Source organism: Pseudophryne corroboree, chromosome 7 (assembly GCF_028390025.1).
Source record: "Pseudophryne corroboree isolate aPseCor3 chromosome 7, aPseCor3.hap2, whole genome shotgun sequence".
NCBI classification, from domain to species: domain Eukaryota; kingdom Metazoa; phylum Chordata; class Amphibia; order Anura; family Myobatrachidae; genus Pseudophryne; species Pseudophryne corroboree.
Genome location: NC_086450.1, coordinates 34,900,892 through 34,915,085, shown reverse-complemented (window position 1 = coordinate 34,915,085; position 14,194 = coordinate 34,900,892). Strand labels below are relative to the sequence as shown.

At 50.0% G+C, this 14,194-nt stretch overlaps 1 protein-coding gene across 5 annotated transcripts in view; it reads right to left on the bottom strand.

Moving 5' to 3' along the window:
* LOC134944371 (aldehyde oxidase 1-like) overlaps window positions 1–14,194 on the bottom strand; it is a 267,367-nt gene that overhangs the window by 210,405 nt on the left and 42,768 nt on the right. The window contains exon 1 of one of the 5 annotated variants that reach the window (XM_063932951.1): window positions 3,402–3,623. The exons of 2 other annotated variants lie outside the window; for them this stretch is intronic. In XM_063932951.1, coding sequence (XP_063789021.1) covers window positions 3,402–3,569 — 168 coding nt within the window. In that variant the 5' untranslated portion in view covers window positions 3,570–3,623. Of the gene's footprint in view, window positions 1–3,401; window positions 3,624–14,194 lie in introns of those variants that run through there. 2 more of the 5 variants (XM_063932952.1, XM_063932953.1) reach the window with 2 other exon arrangements.

Sequence of the window (14,194 nt, the reverse complement as noted above, 5' to 3'; positions counted from 1 at the left end):
AGGGAAATGTACTAACACCTCCTGAACACTGGAGAAGTTGCCGTTAGCAACCAATGAGCTTCTAGGTAGCATTTATCAAGTACATTCTATAAGACAGGGGTGGCCAGACTTTTGGAGTCGGTGATCTACTTTGAAAGCTGAAAAGCTTTTGTGATCTACTCATGCAGCGCGCGCCCCCAAAAGAAGTGTGGTATAACATAAAAAGGGGGCGTGGTATAACAAAAAGGGGCGTATCCTTGCTGCACTGGGTGTTATGACTGTCTCGCACGAAATCACTCATTGGCCCCCACAGATAAAAACCGCAAACACATATGCCCCCACAGCAGGGCCGGCTCCAGGCCTACTAGCACCCTGAGCGAGAAAGTGTAAAAGCGCCCCCCCCCCCCCCCATGCGCGCGCCAAAGGTGCGCGCGCTCCCGGAAAGTGGGTGTGGCCTCTGGAAAAGTGGGCATGGTCTCAACTTCATATCATCAAACTATAAACATATTTTCACACAATTAGCAGCCTTACACATAGTCACAGTAGTGTTCCTTACACACAATGTCTCCAGTATAGTGCCAGATACACATAATGTGCAGTGCCAGATAGACATGACATGCCCCGCAGCAGTGCCAGCTACACATGACATGCCCCGCAGCAGTGCCAGCTACACATGACATGCCCCGCAGCAGTGCCAGCTACACATGACATGCCCCGAAGCAGTGCCAGCTACACATGACATGCCCCGCAGCAGTGCCAGCTAGCCAGCTACACATGACATGCCCCGCAGCAGTGCCAGCTACACATGACATGCCCCCCCAGCAGTGCCAGCTACACATGATAGTGTTCACTTTTTAGGGCATGGTGCTGATCACAGGGAGGGCACATTTTTAAGTTAGGAGGGCAAAATGATGTACATACTGCTTGTTGTTCCCATACCTATATGTCAAAGAATGGACAGTGCGCGCCGAAGGCGCGCAGCAAAAATTAAGGGGAGTTACTTTGTGGGGAAGGTACGTGGCCACATAATAGTGGCAATTTGCATTACACCACACAGTAGTGCAGCTAATACACACTGCACCAGGTAGAACCTCCTATACACTTTGCGTCAGGCACAGCACTGAGACACATTGCACCAGGGAGAGCACTGAGACACATTGCCTAGCCACAGACGCCTAGCGGGAACACTACATGACATGCCCCCCAGCAGTGCCAGCTACACGTGACATGCCCCCCAGCAGTGCCAGCTACACGTGACATGCCCCCCAGCAGTGCCAGCTACACGTGACATGCCCCCCAGCAGTGCCAGCTACACGTGACATGCCCCCCAGCAGTGCCAGCTACATAAATGGCCACAGTGCCAGATATGCACCCACAGTTCAGATACATAAATGCCCCCAAAGTGCCAGATACATAAATGCCTCCACAGTGCAGATATGCCCCCCACAGTGCCAGATACATAAATGCCCCCACAGTGCCAGATACATAAGTGCCCACACAGTGCCAGATATAAAAATGCCCACACAGTGCCAGATATGTCCCCACAGTGCCATATATAAAATTGCCCCCACAGTGCCAGATATGCCCCCCCAGGGCCAGATACATAAATGCCCCCAGTGCCAGATACATAAATGCCCACATTGCCAGATGCATAAGTGCCCCCACAGTGCCAGATGCATAAGTGCCCCCACAGTGCCAGATAAATGCCCCCACAGTGCCAGAAATGCCCCCCACAGTGCCAGAAATGCCCCCCACAGTGCCAGAAATGCCCCCCACAGTGCCAGAAATGCCCCCACATTGCCAGAAATGCCCCCACATTGCCAGAAATGCCCCCACATTGCCAGAAATGCCCCCAGTGCCAGAAATGCCCCCACAGTGCCAGAAATGCCCCCACACAGGGCCAGATAAATGCCCCCACAGAGCCAGATATGCCCCCAGTGTGCCAGATATGCCCCCAGTGTGCCAGAAATGCCCCCAGTGTGCCAGAAATGCCCCCAGTGTGCCAGAAATGCCCCCACATTGCCAGAAATGCCCCCACACAGGGCCAGATAAATGCCCCCACACAGGGCCAGATAAATGCCCCCACAGAGTCAGATATGCCCCCAGTGTGCCAGATATGCCCCCAGTGTGCCAGATATGCCCCCAGTGTGCCAGAAATGCCCCTAGTGTGCCAGATATGCCCCCAGTGTTCCAGATATGCCCCCACGGTGCCAGAAATGCCCCCACAGTGCCAGAAATGCCCCCACAGTGCCAGAAATGCCCCCACAGTGCCAGAAATGCCCCCACATAGGGCCAGATAAATGCCCCCACAGAGCCAGATATGCCCCCAGTGTGCCAGATATGCCCCCAGTGTGCCAGATATGCCCCCAGTGAGCCAGATATGCCCCCCACAGTGCCAGAAATGCCCCCACAGAGCCAGATATGCCCCCAGTGTGCCAGATATGCCCCCAGTGTGCCAGATAAATGCCCCCACAGTGCGATCCATAAATGTTTGAACCCCCCCCCACCAAATACCTGAGGCGCTGAGTCTGAGAGGGGGAGGAGGAGTGCTGGCGGGAGTGCTGGCGGGCGGGAGAGTGAGGATCCGAGTGCGGGTGGGCGGGCGGCCACTTGTGTGCGCTATGCGCGGCGCCGGCGTCGGACGTTAGACACCGGCGCCGCGCAGCGCACGCCGCACACACGGACGGCGGGGACAACGCTGCGCTGCACACACAGGGCCGGCTCCAGCTTCGAATATGGCGGCGCCAGCGCGCGGCGCCCATTAAGGGTGGCGCCCTGCGCGGCCGCTCTATTCGAACATGCCTAGAGCCGGCCCTGCCCCACAGTGCCAGATACACATATGCCCCCACAGTGCCAGATATGCCCCCACAGTGCCATGTGCCCACAGTGCCAGATATGCCCCCACAGTGCCATGTGCCCAGTGCCACATATGCCCCCACAGTGCTAGATACACATATGCCCCCAGTGCCAGATATGCCCCCACAGTGCCACATATGCCCCCACAGTGCCATGTGCCCACAGTGCCACATATGCCCCCACAGTGCCAGATACACATATGCCCCCAGTGCCAGAAATGCCTCCACAGTGCCACATATGCCCCCACAGTGCACATATGCCCCCACAGTGCCACATACCCCCACAGTGCCACACATGCCCCCACTGTGCCAGATATGCCCCCACAGTGCCAAGTACCCAAAGTGCTACATATGCCCCCCACAGTGCCACATATGCCCCCACAGTGCCATATATTCCCCCACAGTGCCATATATGCCCCCACAGTGCCATGTGCCCACAGTGCCACATATGCCCCCACAGTGCCAGATATGCCCCACAGTGCCATGTGCCCACAGTGCCAGAAATGCCCCCACAGTGCCATGTGCCCACAGTGCCACATATACCCCCACAGTGCCAGATAAACTTACTTTAGCTGGCTGGATCCCCACTAGCTGTCTCGCTGTCTCCCCGCTGGCTGGATCCTGCTCCCGTGCCTCCTCCCGCTTCCCGCCGCTGCTGCTGTCACTGGCGCTGACTGGATCAACCCAGATCCAGCAGGCGCACAGGCTCCTCACATCGCGTTCCCAATCGCGCATTGCGCGGGTGCGCGGCTGACGTTATGACATCACCCGCGCAATGCATCATTGGGAACGCTCCGGGCAGAGGCAGCAAGTTACACTGGGATCGCGATCTATCGACGTTTTGGCCGCCTCTGCTATAAGATGATAGGTAGATGCTGTCGGTTGCTATGGGCAATTTGCCCACTGTTTAGAAGGTGTGATCCATCTCCACTCTGAGGATAGCTTCAACTTTTATAAAAATGACATTTAGAACAAAGTGGCATTTCCTATGTTACCAGGTGCAACAGCTCAGAAAGGGAAAGTCAGTGGCCCAGAATTGTGCAGTTTCAGGGGCAAATTTACTAAAACAGATAGATGCTGCCTATCATTTCTCTATTGCCTATTAGAACACAGATAGCCAGCATCTGATTGGTTCGGGGCAACGATACCAGTTCTCTGTTTTAGAAGCTTTAGTAAATTTACCCCATATATCCCTTTCACATCGCACTAAAAACCCGGTATCGACACGGCATATTGCCGTGTCGAAACGGATCAGTGTGCGATGTGAAAGCTCCTTTTCAGAATTAGCGGGTCGCCTGACCCGGTAATTCAACCCGGTAAAAAAGAAGAGTTATTAGTTATTACCGGGTTGATTACCGGGTCAGGCGCAGTGTGAATGGGAGCCGTTCCGATGCGACACGGCTCCCATTCACAGCATAGGGAGAGGCGGCGCAGGAGATGAGCTCATCTCCCAGCGCTGCCTCCACCCCGCCCCTGCTGCTGCTGCGCCCCCCGCTGCTATGGCAACCGACCCGGTATATTGCCGGGTCGGAAAGCCAGCAACGGAGCGCAAATGCCGGATCCCACCCGGTAAGTACACTTTTCTCTTACCGGGTAGGATCCGGCATTTACGATCTGAATGCAGCATTAGTGTCATACAGTATGGGGGATAATTCCAAGTTGATCGCAGCAGGAATTTTTTTAGCAGTTGGGCAAAACCATGTGCACTGCAGGGGGGTCAGATATAACGTGCAGAGAGAGTTAGATTTGGGTGGGTTATTTTTATTTCTGTGCAGGGTAAATACTGTCTGCTTTATTTTACACTGCAATTTAGATTGCAGATTGAACTCACCACACCCAAATCTAACTCTCTCTGCACATGTTATATCTGCCTCCCCTACAGTGCACATGGGGGGTCATTCCGAGTTGTTCGCTCGTTATTTTTTTTCCGCAACGGAGCGAATGCACATGCGCAATGTCCGCAGTGCGACTGCGCCAAGTAAATTTGCTATGCAGTTAGGAATTTTACTCACGGTTTTTTCTTCGTTCTGGTGATCGTAATGTGATTGACAGGAAGTGGGTGTTTCTGGGCGGAAACAGGCCGTTTTATGGGTGTGTGCGAAAAAACGCTACCGTTTCTGGGAAAAACGCGGCAGTGGCTGAAGAAACGGAGGAGTGTCTGGGCGAACGCTGGGTGTGTTTGTGACGTCAAACCAGGAACGACAAGCACTGAACTGATCGCAGATGCCGAGTAAGTTTGAAGCTACTCAGAAACTGCTAAGAGGTGTGTATTCGTAATTTTGAGAATCTTTCGTTCACAATTTTACTATGCTAAGATTCACTCCCAGTAGGCGGCGGCTTAGCGTGTGCAAAGCTGCTAAAAGCAGCTTGCGAGCGAACAACTCGGAATGAGGGCCATGGTTTTGCCCAACTGCTAACAAAATTCCTGCTGCGATCAACTTGGAATTACCCCCTATATTTGAATGACATACCCAGAAAGAAACGTGAGACCAGCATTAAATCGCCACTACATACACAATGCTATTACACGGGATTATGCAGTGTGTTTATAATATTATATTGGCTATTTGAAGCTGAGCTCAGGTTTCTTTCTGTTTTTGTGGTTTAGTAAAAGGGATTAGCAAATTCCCTTTATAAGACCAGCTGTTCCAGTCTGACATAGGGGGTCATTCCGAGTTGATCGTAGCTGTGCAAAATTTAGCACAGCTACGATCAACTTTCCTGACATGCGTGGGGACGCCCAGCACTGGGCTAGTCCGCCCCGCATGTCAGTCCGGCCCCCCTCGCAGAAGTGCAAAGGCATCGCACAGCGGCGATGCCTTTGTACTTCAGGAGTAACTCCCGGCCAGCGCAACTTTAGCGAGCTGGCCGGATGCTACTCCTCATTCCCCGGCCTGCAGCGGCTGTGTATGATGTCATGCAGCTGCTGCGGCCCGCCCCCCCGTTCGGTCCGGCCACGCCTGCGTTGGCCGGACAGCGCATACGAAACGGCGGCCAAACGCCGCCGTTTTGCCCCCTCCCAACCATCGATCGCCTCTGCCTGTCAATAAGGCAGATGCGACCGCTGTCCTGCCACGGCCGTCGGCCGTGCCGCATGCGCAGGCGCACAAAGGCACCGGCGCATGCGCAGCAGGGACCCGTTCGCTCTGCTGCGTGAAAACGCAGCGAGCGAACTGGTCGGAATGACCCCCATAGTGGGCCTAATTCAGATCTGATCGCAGCAGAAAATTTGTTAGCAGTTGGGCAAAACCATGTGCACTGCGGTGGGGGGGGGGGGGGGGTCAGAGGTAACGTGCTGAGAGTTAGATTTGGGTGGGGTGTGTTCAAACTGAAATCTAAATTGCAGTGTAAAAATAAAGCAGCCAGTATTTACCCTGCACAGAAACAAAATAACCCACCCAAATCTAACTCTCTCTGCACATGTTATATCTGCCCCACCTGCAGTGCACATGGGTGGTCATTCCGAGTTGTTCGCTCGCTGCTATTTTCAGCAGAATTGCTAATAGGCTAAAATCCGGCAGTTCTGCACATGCGTATGCACTGCAGGGCGCACGCGCTAAGCAATTTTACACAAAACTATGCTATTTTACTCACAGGCGAACAAAGCTTTTCAATCGCTCTGCTGATCGTAGTGTGACAGGAAGTGGGTGTTTCTGGGTGGTAACTGAGCGTTTTCAGGGAGTGTGCTAAAAAAAACGCAGACGTGCCAGCAGAAAACGCAGGAGTGGCTGGCCAGACGTTGGGCGTGTTTGTGATGTCAAACCAGGAACTAAACGGACTGAGGTGATCGCAATCTAGGAGTAGGTCTGGAGCTACTCAGAAACTGCAGGGAAATACTTAATAGCAGAATTGCTAATCTTTCGTTAGCAATTCTGCTGTGCTAAGATACACTCCCAGAGGGCGGCGGCTTTGTGTTTGCATTTCTGCTAAAAGTAGCTAGCAAGCGAACAACTCGGAATGAGGGCCATGCTTTTGCCCAACTGCTAACAAATTTGCTGCTGCGATCAGGTCTGAATTACCCCCAGTGTTCTGCAGTTGGAGATAATCTTTTTACTCTGTGTGTGGGAGAAACAGTGACATATTTTACATAATGTGTGATTCTTATTGTCATACCTTAACTAGTACTCTATGTTGGATTTGTTTTAATATATTCTAATGTAGCTCTGTAGAGCTGGGAGGTGACTTAGCATAGCACAACTCTGCAGCACAAAAATGTAAATGTTCAGTATTTGTGGGCTTCATCCAAAAGCAGCCAGTATTTACCCTGCATGCAGCATGGGCTGTCCATTTGTCTGCTGTAAAACAGGCCCAATGTGCTAAGTACAGGCTGCAGAAACTGTAGACACAAGCAGCACAAAGGCAGTTGCTCAGCACTAACACAAGTGCATATAGGGGGTCATTCTGACCCGATCGCACGCTGCAGTTTATCGCAGCGGTGCGATCGGGTCAGAACTGCGCATGAGCCGGCGCCGCAGTGCGCCGGCGCATGCCAGACATGCCAGACGGACCACTACGATCACCTCTGCCTGATTGACAGGCAGAGGCGGTCGCTGGGCGGGGAGGGGGGGGGGCGGAACGGCGGCGTTTGGCCGCCGTTTTTCGTGGGCTCGGTTCGGCCAACGCAGGCGTGGCTGGACCGAACGGGGGGCAGGCCACAGTGGTTGCGTGACGTCACACGCAGCTGCTGCAGGCTGGGGAGCGATGAGTAGCTCCCGGCCAGCACGCTAAAGCTGCGCTGGCCGGGAGCTACTCTTGAAGTGCAAAGGCATCGCCGCTGTGCGATGCCTTTGCACTTCTGCGGGGTGGTGCCGGCACTGACATCCATGGCGAACTTGCCCTGTGCTGGGCGTCCCCCCACATGTCAGTGTGAATGATCATAGCTGTGCTAAATTTAGCACAGCTACGACCATCTCGGAATGACCCCCATAGACAAAAACACAGTAATGCATTAGGTGGTATAGCTGGCAGAGATGCACAGAGCGGTATGAAGTCTATCATACCCCTTTCACACCGCAAAAATAACCCGGTATCAACCCGGTATATTGCCGGGTCAACACTGGTCACTGTGCGGTGTAAAAGAGGCCACGGATGAATTGCCGGCTCGCCTGACCTGGTAATTGAACCCGGGAATAAAGACGGGTTATTCTTCCCAGGTTAAATACTGGGTCAGGTGCAGTGTGAACGGGTTGCCGGGTCGATGCAACCTCAGGACCCGTTCACTGCATAGGGAGTGACGGCGTGGAGGTGATGTAATCTCCTAGCGCCGCCTTCGCACCTGCCCCCGGTGCCGGCTCCGTCCCTGCCCCCGGATGGCTACCTGACCCAGCATATTGCTGGATCGGGATGGTGGTGTGTAGAGTCCAGTGCCAGGTCCCACCCGGGAAGGACCCGTTTCCAAATCCTGGATGGGACCTAACATTGTGATGTGAAAGCGGTATCAGTGGCATGCAGCCACTGCAGAGGGCTCTAGTAGTGACAATGGGGTGTGGCCATGCCTCCACATGTTTGGCCTCACCCCTAGTATCGGGACCTGGAAGTTCTCTGGGTGGTCTTCTGGGTTGAAAGACTCAGATAGATGTTCAAATATTAGGAGTGTTGATAGATAGATAGATAGATAGATAGATAGATAGATAGATAGATAGATAGATAGAGGGAGAATATTGTTATGTAGAAAGAGATATGCTAGCACCATATACATAAATGTTAATACATATTGGGGGTAATTCAGACTTGATCGCTCGCGTTTTTTGCACCGCTGCGATCACGTCAGAACTGCGCATGCGTATACACCACAATGCACAGGCACGTCTCATGGTTACAAAGCGGTTCGTTGCTCTGCGATGGGTTTGTGCGAGGAATTAGCACGGGCGATCGCAAGGAGATTGACAGGAAGAGGGCGTTTGTGGGTGGCAACTGGCCGTTTTCTGGGAGTGTTTGGAAAAACGCAGGCGTGTCCATGCGTTTGCAGGGCGGGTGTCTGACGTCAATTCCGGTCCCGGACAGGCTGAATTGTTCGTAGCGGCTGAGTAAGTTCTGGGCTGCGCAGAGACTGCACAAGATCTATTTGTACCGCTCTGCTACACATGCGTTCGCACACTTGCACAGCTAAAATACACTCCCTGGTGGGTGGCGACTATGCGAACGCAGGACTGCAGAAAACAGCTAGCGAGCGATCAGGTCTGAATGACCCCCATTGTGCATTAAAAGTAGGTAATAAAATGTAAATACCTTTATATGTGACTCTTGTCACATATGCAACAGGACTGTAGGATATATTTAGGAAACTGGCAAAGTAACAGACACCTGCTCACTGAAAAGCACAAAGAGTCCTATTTATCAAGCACTGAACGGTAGTGCTACGTTAGTATACAACTTGCTGCAGCAGAGGTGGCTAATAAAAGAAGACAGCTGATCCGAAGATCAGCTGTTCCACTATCCCTATCACATCTACACAGCTGCACGAAGAAGCCAGGTTCTAGTGGAGGGATCTGAACAGATGAGGAGGGATTCAAAGAGATCCCTTTCAGTGGCAAACGCAGGATTTCTATAGGGGGGTTTCCAAATGCAATCCACAATCTCCTACTCTGCGGAACATGGAATACCGTATTTATAGATTGCCTATAGTATTGGTTGTATCAAACATATTTAAATAATATAAATAAGTGGTCAGGAAAAGGTTAAACATACTGTAATGAATACACAAACATAATAAAACCAGTACTGCACTTTCTAAGCACACATCTTCCCACCTCATGGTAAGGCTCCTGTCTCTTCTTCCTGGTAGCAACTCTCCGGTCCATTGCACTGATTGAGGACTGAGAACCACACACACAGACTGGGCATGTGCAGCAGCTCTTCTCTGTTCCTTACACTGCATGATATGGTAGCAGCTCTAGTAATCGTATTATATAACATTGCTATTGTCCTAATTTGAGCCACCTGCCAAGAGGAGGGAGGTTTCCGGGCAACTGGAAATCCCCCCTGTGTTTGCCTATGCCTTTTTGCAACATGACCCTCCTTTCTATAGGAAAGAGAGGGCGTCCGGGTATCAGCGTCATGTGGAGATGGAGAAGGTTTCCGCTGTCATGCTCTGAAAATGTGGTATTTTTGTGAAAGGTCAGCAGGAAATGTCCGTAATATCACCTGTGTTACCTTTAATGGTCCTGGTACTGGGTGAAAATGTCCATTTTATTTTATTTTTTAAGTCATAAAGTTTTTATTGTGAAGAATTGCACATGTACGTCAATAAAATAAAAAAAAACAATGCGAGTAATCACATGTACCTGGTTAACACAGAGAAAGAAAAAAGAAGAAAAAGGGAGATAACAATGAGCGGCAATAACCGTAGAACATACACACAATCAGAGCTGACGAAGAAAATGTTTAACATTACACAGGAGTAAACCAGTATAGAAAATCAGTAACATTTTCATAAACGTTGTGAGATGTCTGAGACATCCAACAAACAAACAAATACAATTAAATTGAAATATCACAGTTAAGTCTGAGTATTGTAGGCGGAACAAAAAAGGTAATAGGGTAAAGGGAGGGGAGATGGGAAGAAGATTGGGGTGTGGAGGTGAAGGGGAGATCTTACTTTTGTAGAAATAAAGGGATAATGAATAAATAGACCCTGAAGAAACTGAGGATGTTCCTTGGCCCTCATTCCGAGTTGTTCGCTCGGTAAATTTCATCGCATCGCAGCGATTTTCCGCTTAGTGCGCATGCGCAATGTCCGCACTGCGACTGCGCCAAGTAAATTTGCTATGAAGATAGGATTTTTACTCACGGCTTTTTCTTCGCTCCGGCGATCGTAGTGTGATTGACAGGAAATGGGTGTTACTGGGCGGAAACACAGCGTTTTATGGGCGTGTGGATAAAAACGCTACCGTTTCCGGAAAAAACGCGGGAGTGGCTGGAGAAACGGAGGAGTGTCTGGGCGAACGCTGGGTGTGTTTGTGACGTCAAACCAGGAACGACAAGCACTGAACTGATCGCAGATGCCGAGTAAGTCTGAAGCTACTCTGAAACTGCTACGAGGTGTGTAATCGCAATATTGCGAATACATCGTTCGCAATTTTAAGAAGCTAAGATTCACTCCCAGTAGGCGGCGGCTTAGCGTGTGCAATACTGCTAAAATCGCCTTGCGAGCGAACAACTCGGAATGAGGGCCCTTGTTATATGTACCATCAGTTCTCACAGCTTACAGATTAATCAGTCTGGTAAAATGCTGGATATTGGGGAGGCTGGAGCCACACCTGTCCATGGAGAACATTCAGCAGATGAGGAGGTTTCATAAGATTTGTGGTGTGTGCCAGGAATATGTTCCATCAATTTGCTCCCCTGGGCATAACCAGTTACACACCCACTGAGAGCAGATCCTTGTTCCCTTACAGATAGAATGCAATAGGGATAGATAGATAGATAGATAGATAGATAGATAGATAGATAGATAGATAGATAGATAGATAGATAGATAGATAGATAGATAGGCAAAACTGAAGGGGAAATGCTCCAAGAACAAGTAGGAACTGAAGACATTTGCAGTAGAGGCCGGGCAGAGCATCACCAGGGATGAAACCCAGCGTCTGGTGATGTCTATGCGTTCCAGACTTCAGGCTGGAATTGACTGCAGAGGATTTGCAACAAAGTATTAAAAAGTGAAAGTTTGATTTAGGATTGTTTAGTTTTGCCCCATTACTTTTGGTCCCTTAAAAAGTGGGAGGCACATATAGAAACTGTTGTAATTCCTACACCATTCACCTGATTTGGATGTAAATACCCTCAAATTAAAGCGGAAAGTCTGCAGTTAAAGCACATCTTGTTTGTTTCATTTCAAATCCATTGTGGTGGTGTATAGATCCCAAAATATGAGAATTGTGTCGATGTCCCAATATTTATGGACCTGACCGTAGATAGATAGATAGATAGATAGATAGATAGATAGATAGATAGATAGATAGATAGATACAGTATGGAACATCTGCTGTTGTAGGGCAGATCACAGAGCCATCATAACATACAAGTAAAGTGACAGCAGCAGAAAATGGTATCCGTTTGGATGGTCAACCATGTTAAGCTCAACAGTCATAAGGTCCACCACTATTGGTGAACATTGACACGGTCGACATGTACATATTGTCAACACATGAAAATGGTCGTTACAGGGCAGATTGACACATGAAAAGGTTTACTTTTTTTTTAAAGATTTTTAACGTTTCCATATTTTACCATCCACATGGACTACGATTGGCAATGGTAACTTTGCCCGCAGCGCTCGCTATGCAAGGGGACGTGGTACACTAATTGGGGTTCCTGGTCACGTTAATGAAAAAATGACACCAAAAACAGTTTAAAAAATGCATGTCGACCTTTTCATGTGTCGACCTGTCCCGTGTCGACCATTTTCACGTGTTGACCATTAGCACATGTCGACCATGTCTATGTCAACCAATAGTGGTCGACCTTGACATGGTCGACCATTCATACAACCACAGAAAATAAACAAAATAATAAATGCACCGAGATTCTGCATAGACCTAGGAGACCTACTACATATACTGTATAGAAGGTGAGACTGAAAGAGTCCTGTAGGCTACAGACACTGGCTGGGATCCATACAAACCGGCATGTCCAGCGTTCTGCAGCGTTATGAGGCCCAAGCCTGAATCCTGGCAACTATTTACGCAGGTCAGTAGATTACTGATTTACATGCAGTATGAATACATAATACAGTAGTTGATCACTCGCTGCTGATTTTCGCAGCACAGCAATCAGTTAAAAAACCAGCAAAACTGCGCATGCGTATGCACCGCAATGCACAGGCGCATCGTACAGGTACAAACAGCATCGTTGCTGTGCAATGCTTCTAGCAAAGAATCCATTCGCACAGCCGATCGCAAGAAGATTGACAGGAAGAGGGCGTATATGGGTGTCAACTGACCGTTTTCTGGGAGTGGTAGGGAAAACGCAGGCGTGTCTGGGCGTTTGCAGGGCGGGTGTCTGACGTCAATTCCGGGACCTCCGTCACTAGAATCATCGCACAGGATAAGTAACTTCAGGGCTGGTCTTGTTTTGCAAAAAATGTTTTTGTACCGCTCGGCTGCACAGGCGTTCGCACTCCTGTAAAGTGAAAATACACTCCCCCGTGGGCGGCGACTATGAGTTTGCACGGCTGCAAAAAGTAGCTAGCGAACGATCAACTCGGAATGACCCCCCATATTCTTCCAGGACTTCTTAGGTCAAACTGTCGGTGTGCCTAGACCGCGCTGAACGCTGCAGGTAATGAACCAGCGCACGCAGCCAGCGCATTTCTTAGTGATTATACTTACATATGATTCTTAAATGTTACAATGTTTACATTACTCCCCCATTCAACTCTACCTTGGTAGTAGAAACTATTACTATCCGCAATATATTTAAGCCCGCATACAGTATATTTATTACTATGAAAGAACATTAAATTAGCATTACAGGAAAAAATGAAATTAAAAACAGTAGATTGCCGGATCTGGAGCACGCCGACGGCGGAGGAAGAAAACATAGCTACAAATGCAGATTTACTACAAGTCAGTGATATGGGAGATAGTTACGTGACTGGCAGTCACAATAGCGCCCCCTTACAGTCCCGACAGTCAGCATGCCGACAAACAGGGACTATTTCCACTTTTGGATGTCCACCCATAGAGTGGGAATATAACCTGTGGCGAGCGCAGCCACCGAGCCTGCAAAGGGCTTCACCCCCCCCATGTCCTTCTGCAAGCCGGGATTCCAGCGTCAATATGGTGCCCGGCGGTCACACATACCGAATCCTGTGATATAATAGTCTCATTCAGTCCATGAAGGAATAATGGGGGTCATTCCGAGTTGATCATAGCTGTGCTAAATTTAGCACAGCTACGATCAGGAACTCAGACATGCGGGGGGACGCCCAGCACAAGGCTAGTCCGCCCCCCATGTCTGTGCCCCCCCCCCTTCCCGCAGAAATGCAAAAGCATACTATCCATCCATACCTGTGGTGCATTTCAGTTTTGCACAGTTTGCTGACCACCAGTATATACTATATAGCAGTACGGTACAGAAGGCCACTGCTCTACCTACCTCTGTGTCGTCAAGTATACTATCCATCCATACCTGTGGTGCATTTCAGTTTTGCACAGTTTGCTGACCACCAGTATATACTATATAGCAGTACGGTACAGAAGGCCACTGCTCTACCTACCTCTGTGTCGTCAAGTATACTAACCATCCATACCTGTGGTGCATTTCAGTTTTGCACAGTTTGCTGACCACCAGTATATACTATATAGCAGTACGGTACAGTAGTCCACTGCTCTACCTACCTCTGTGTCGTCAAGTAT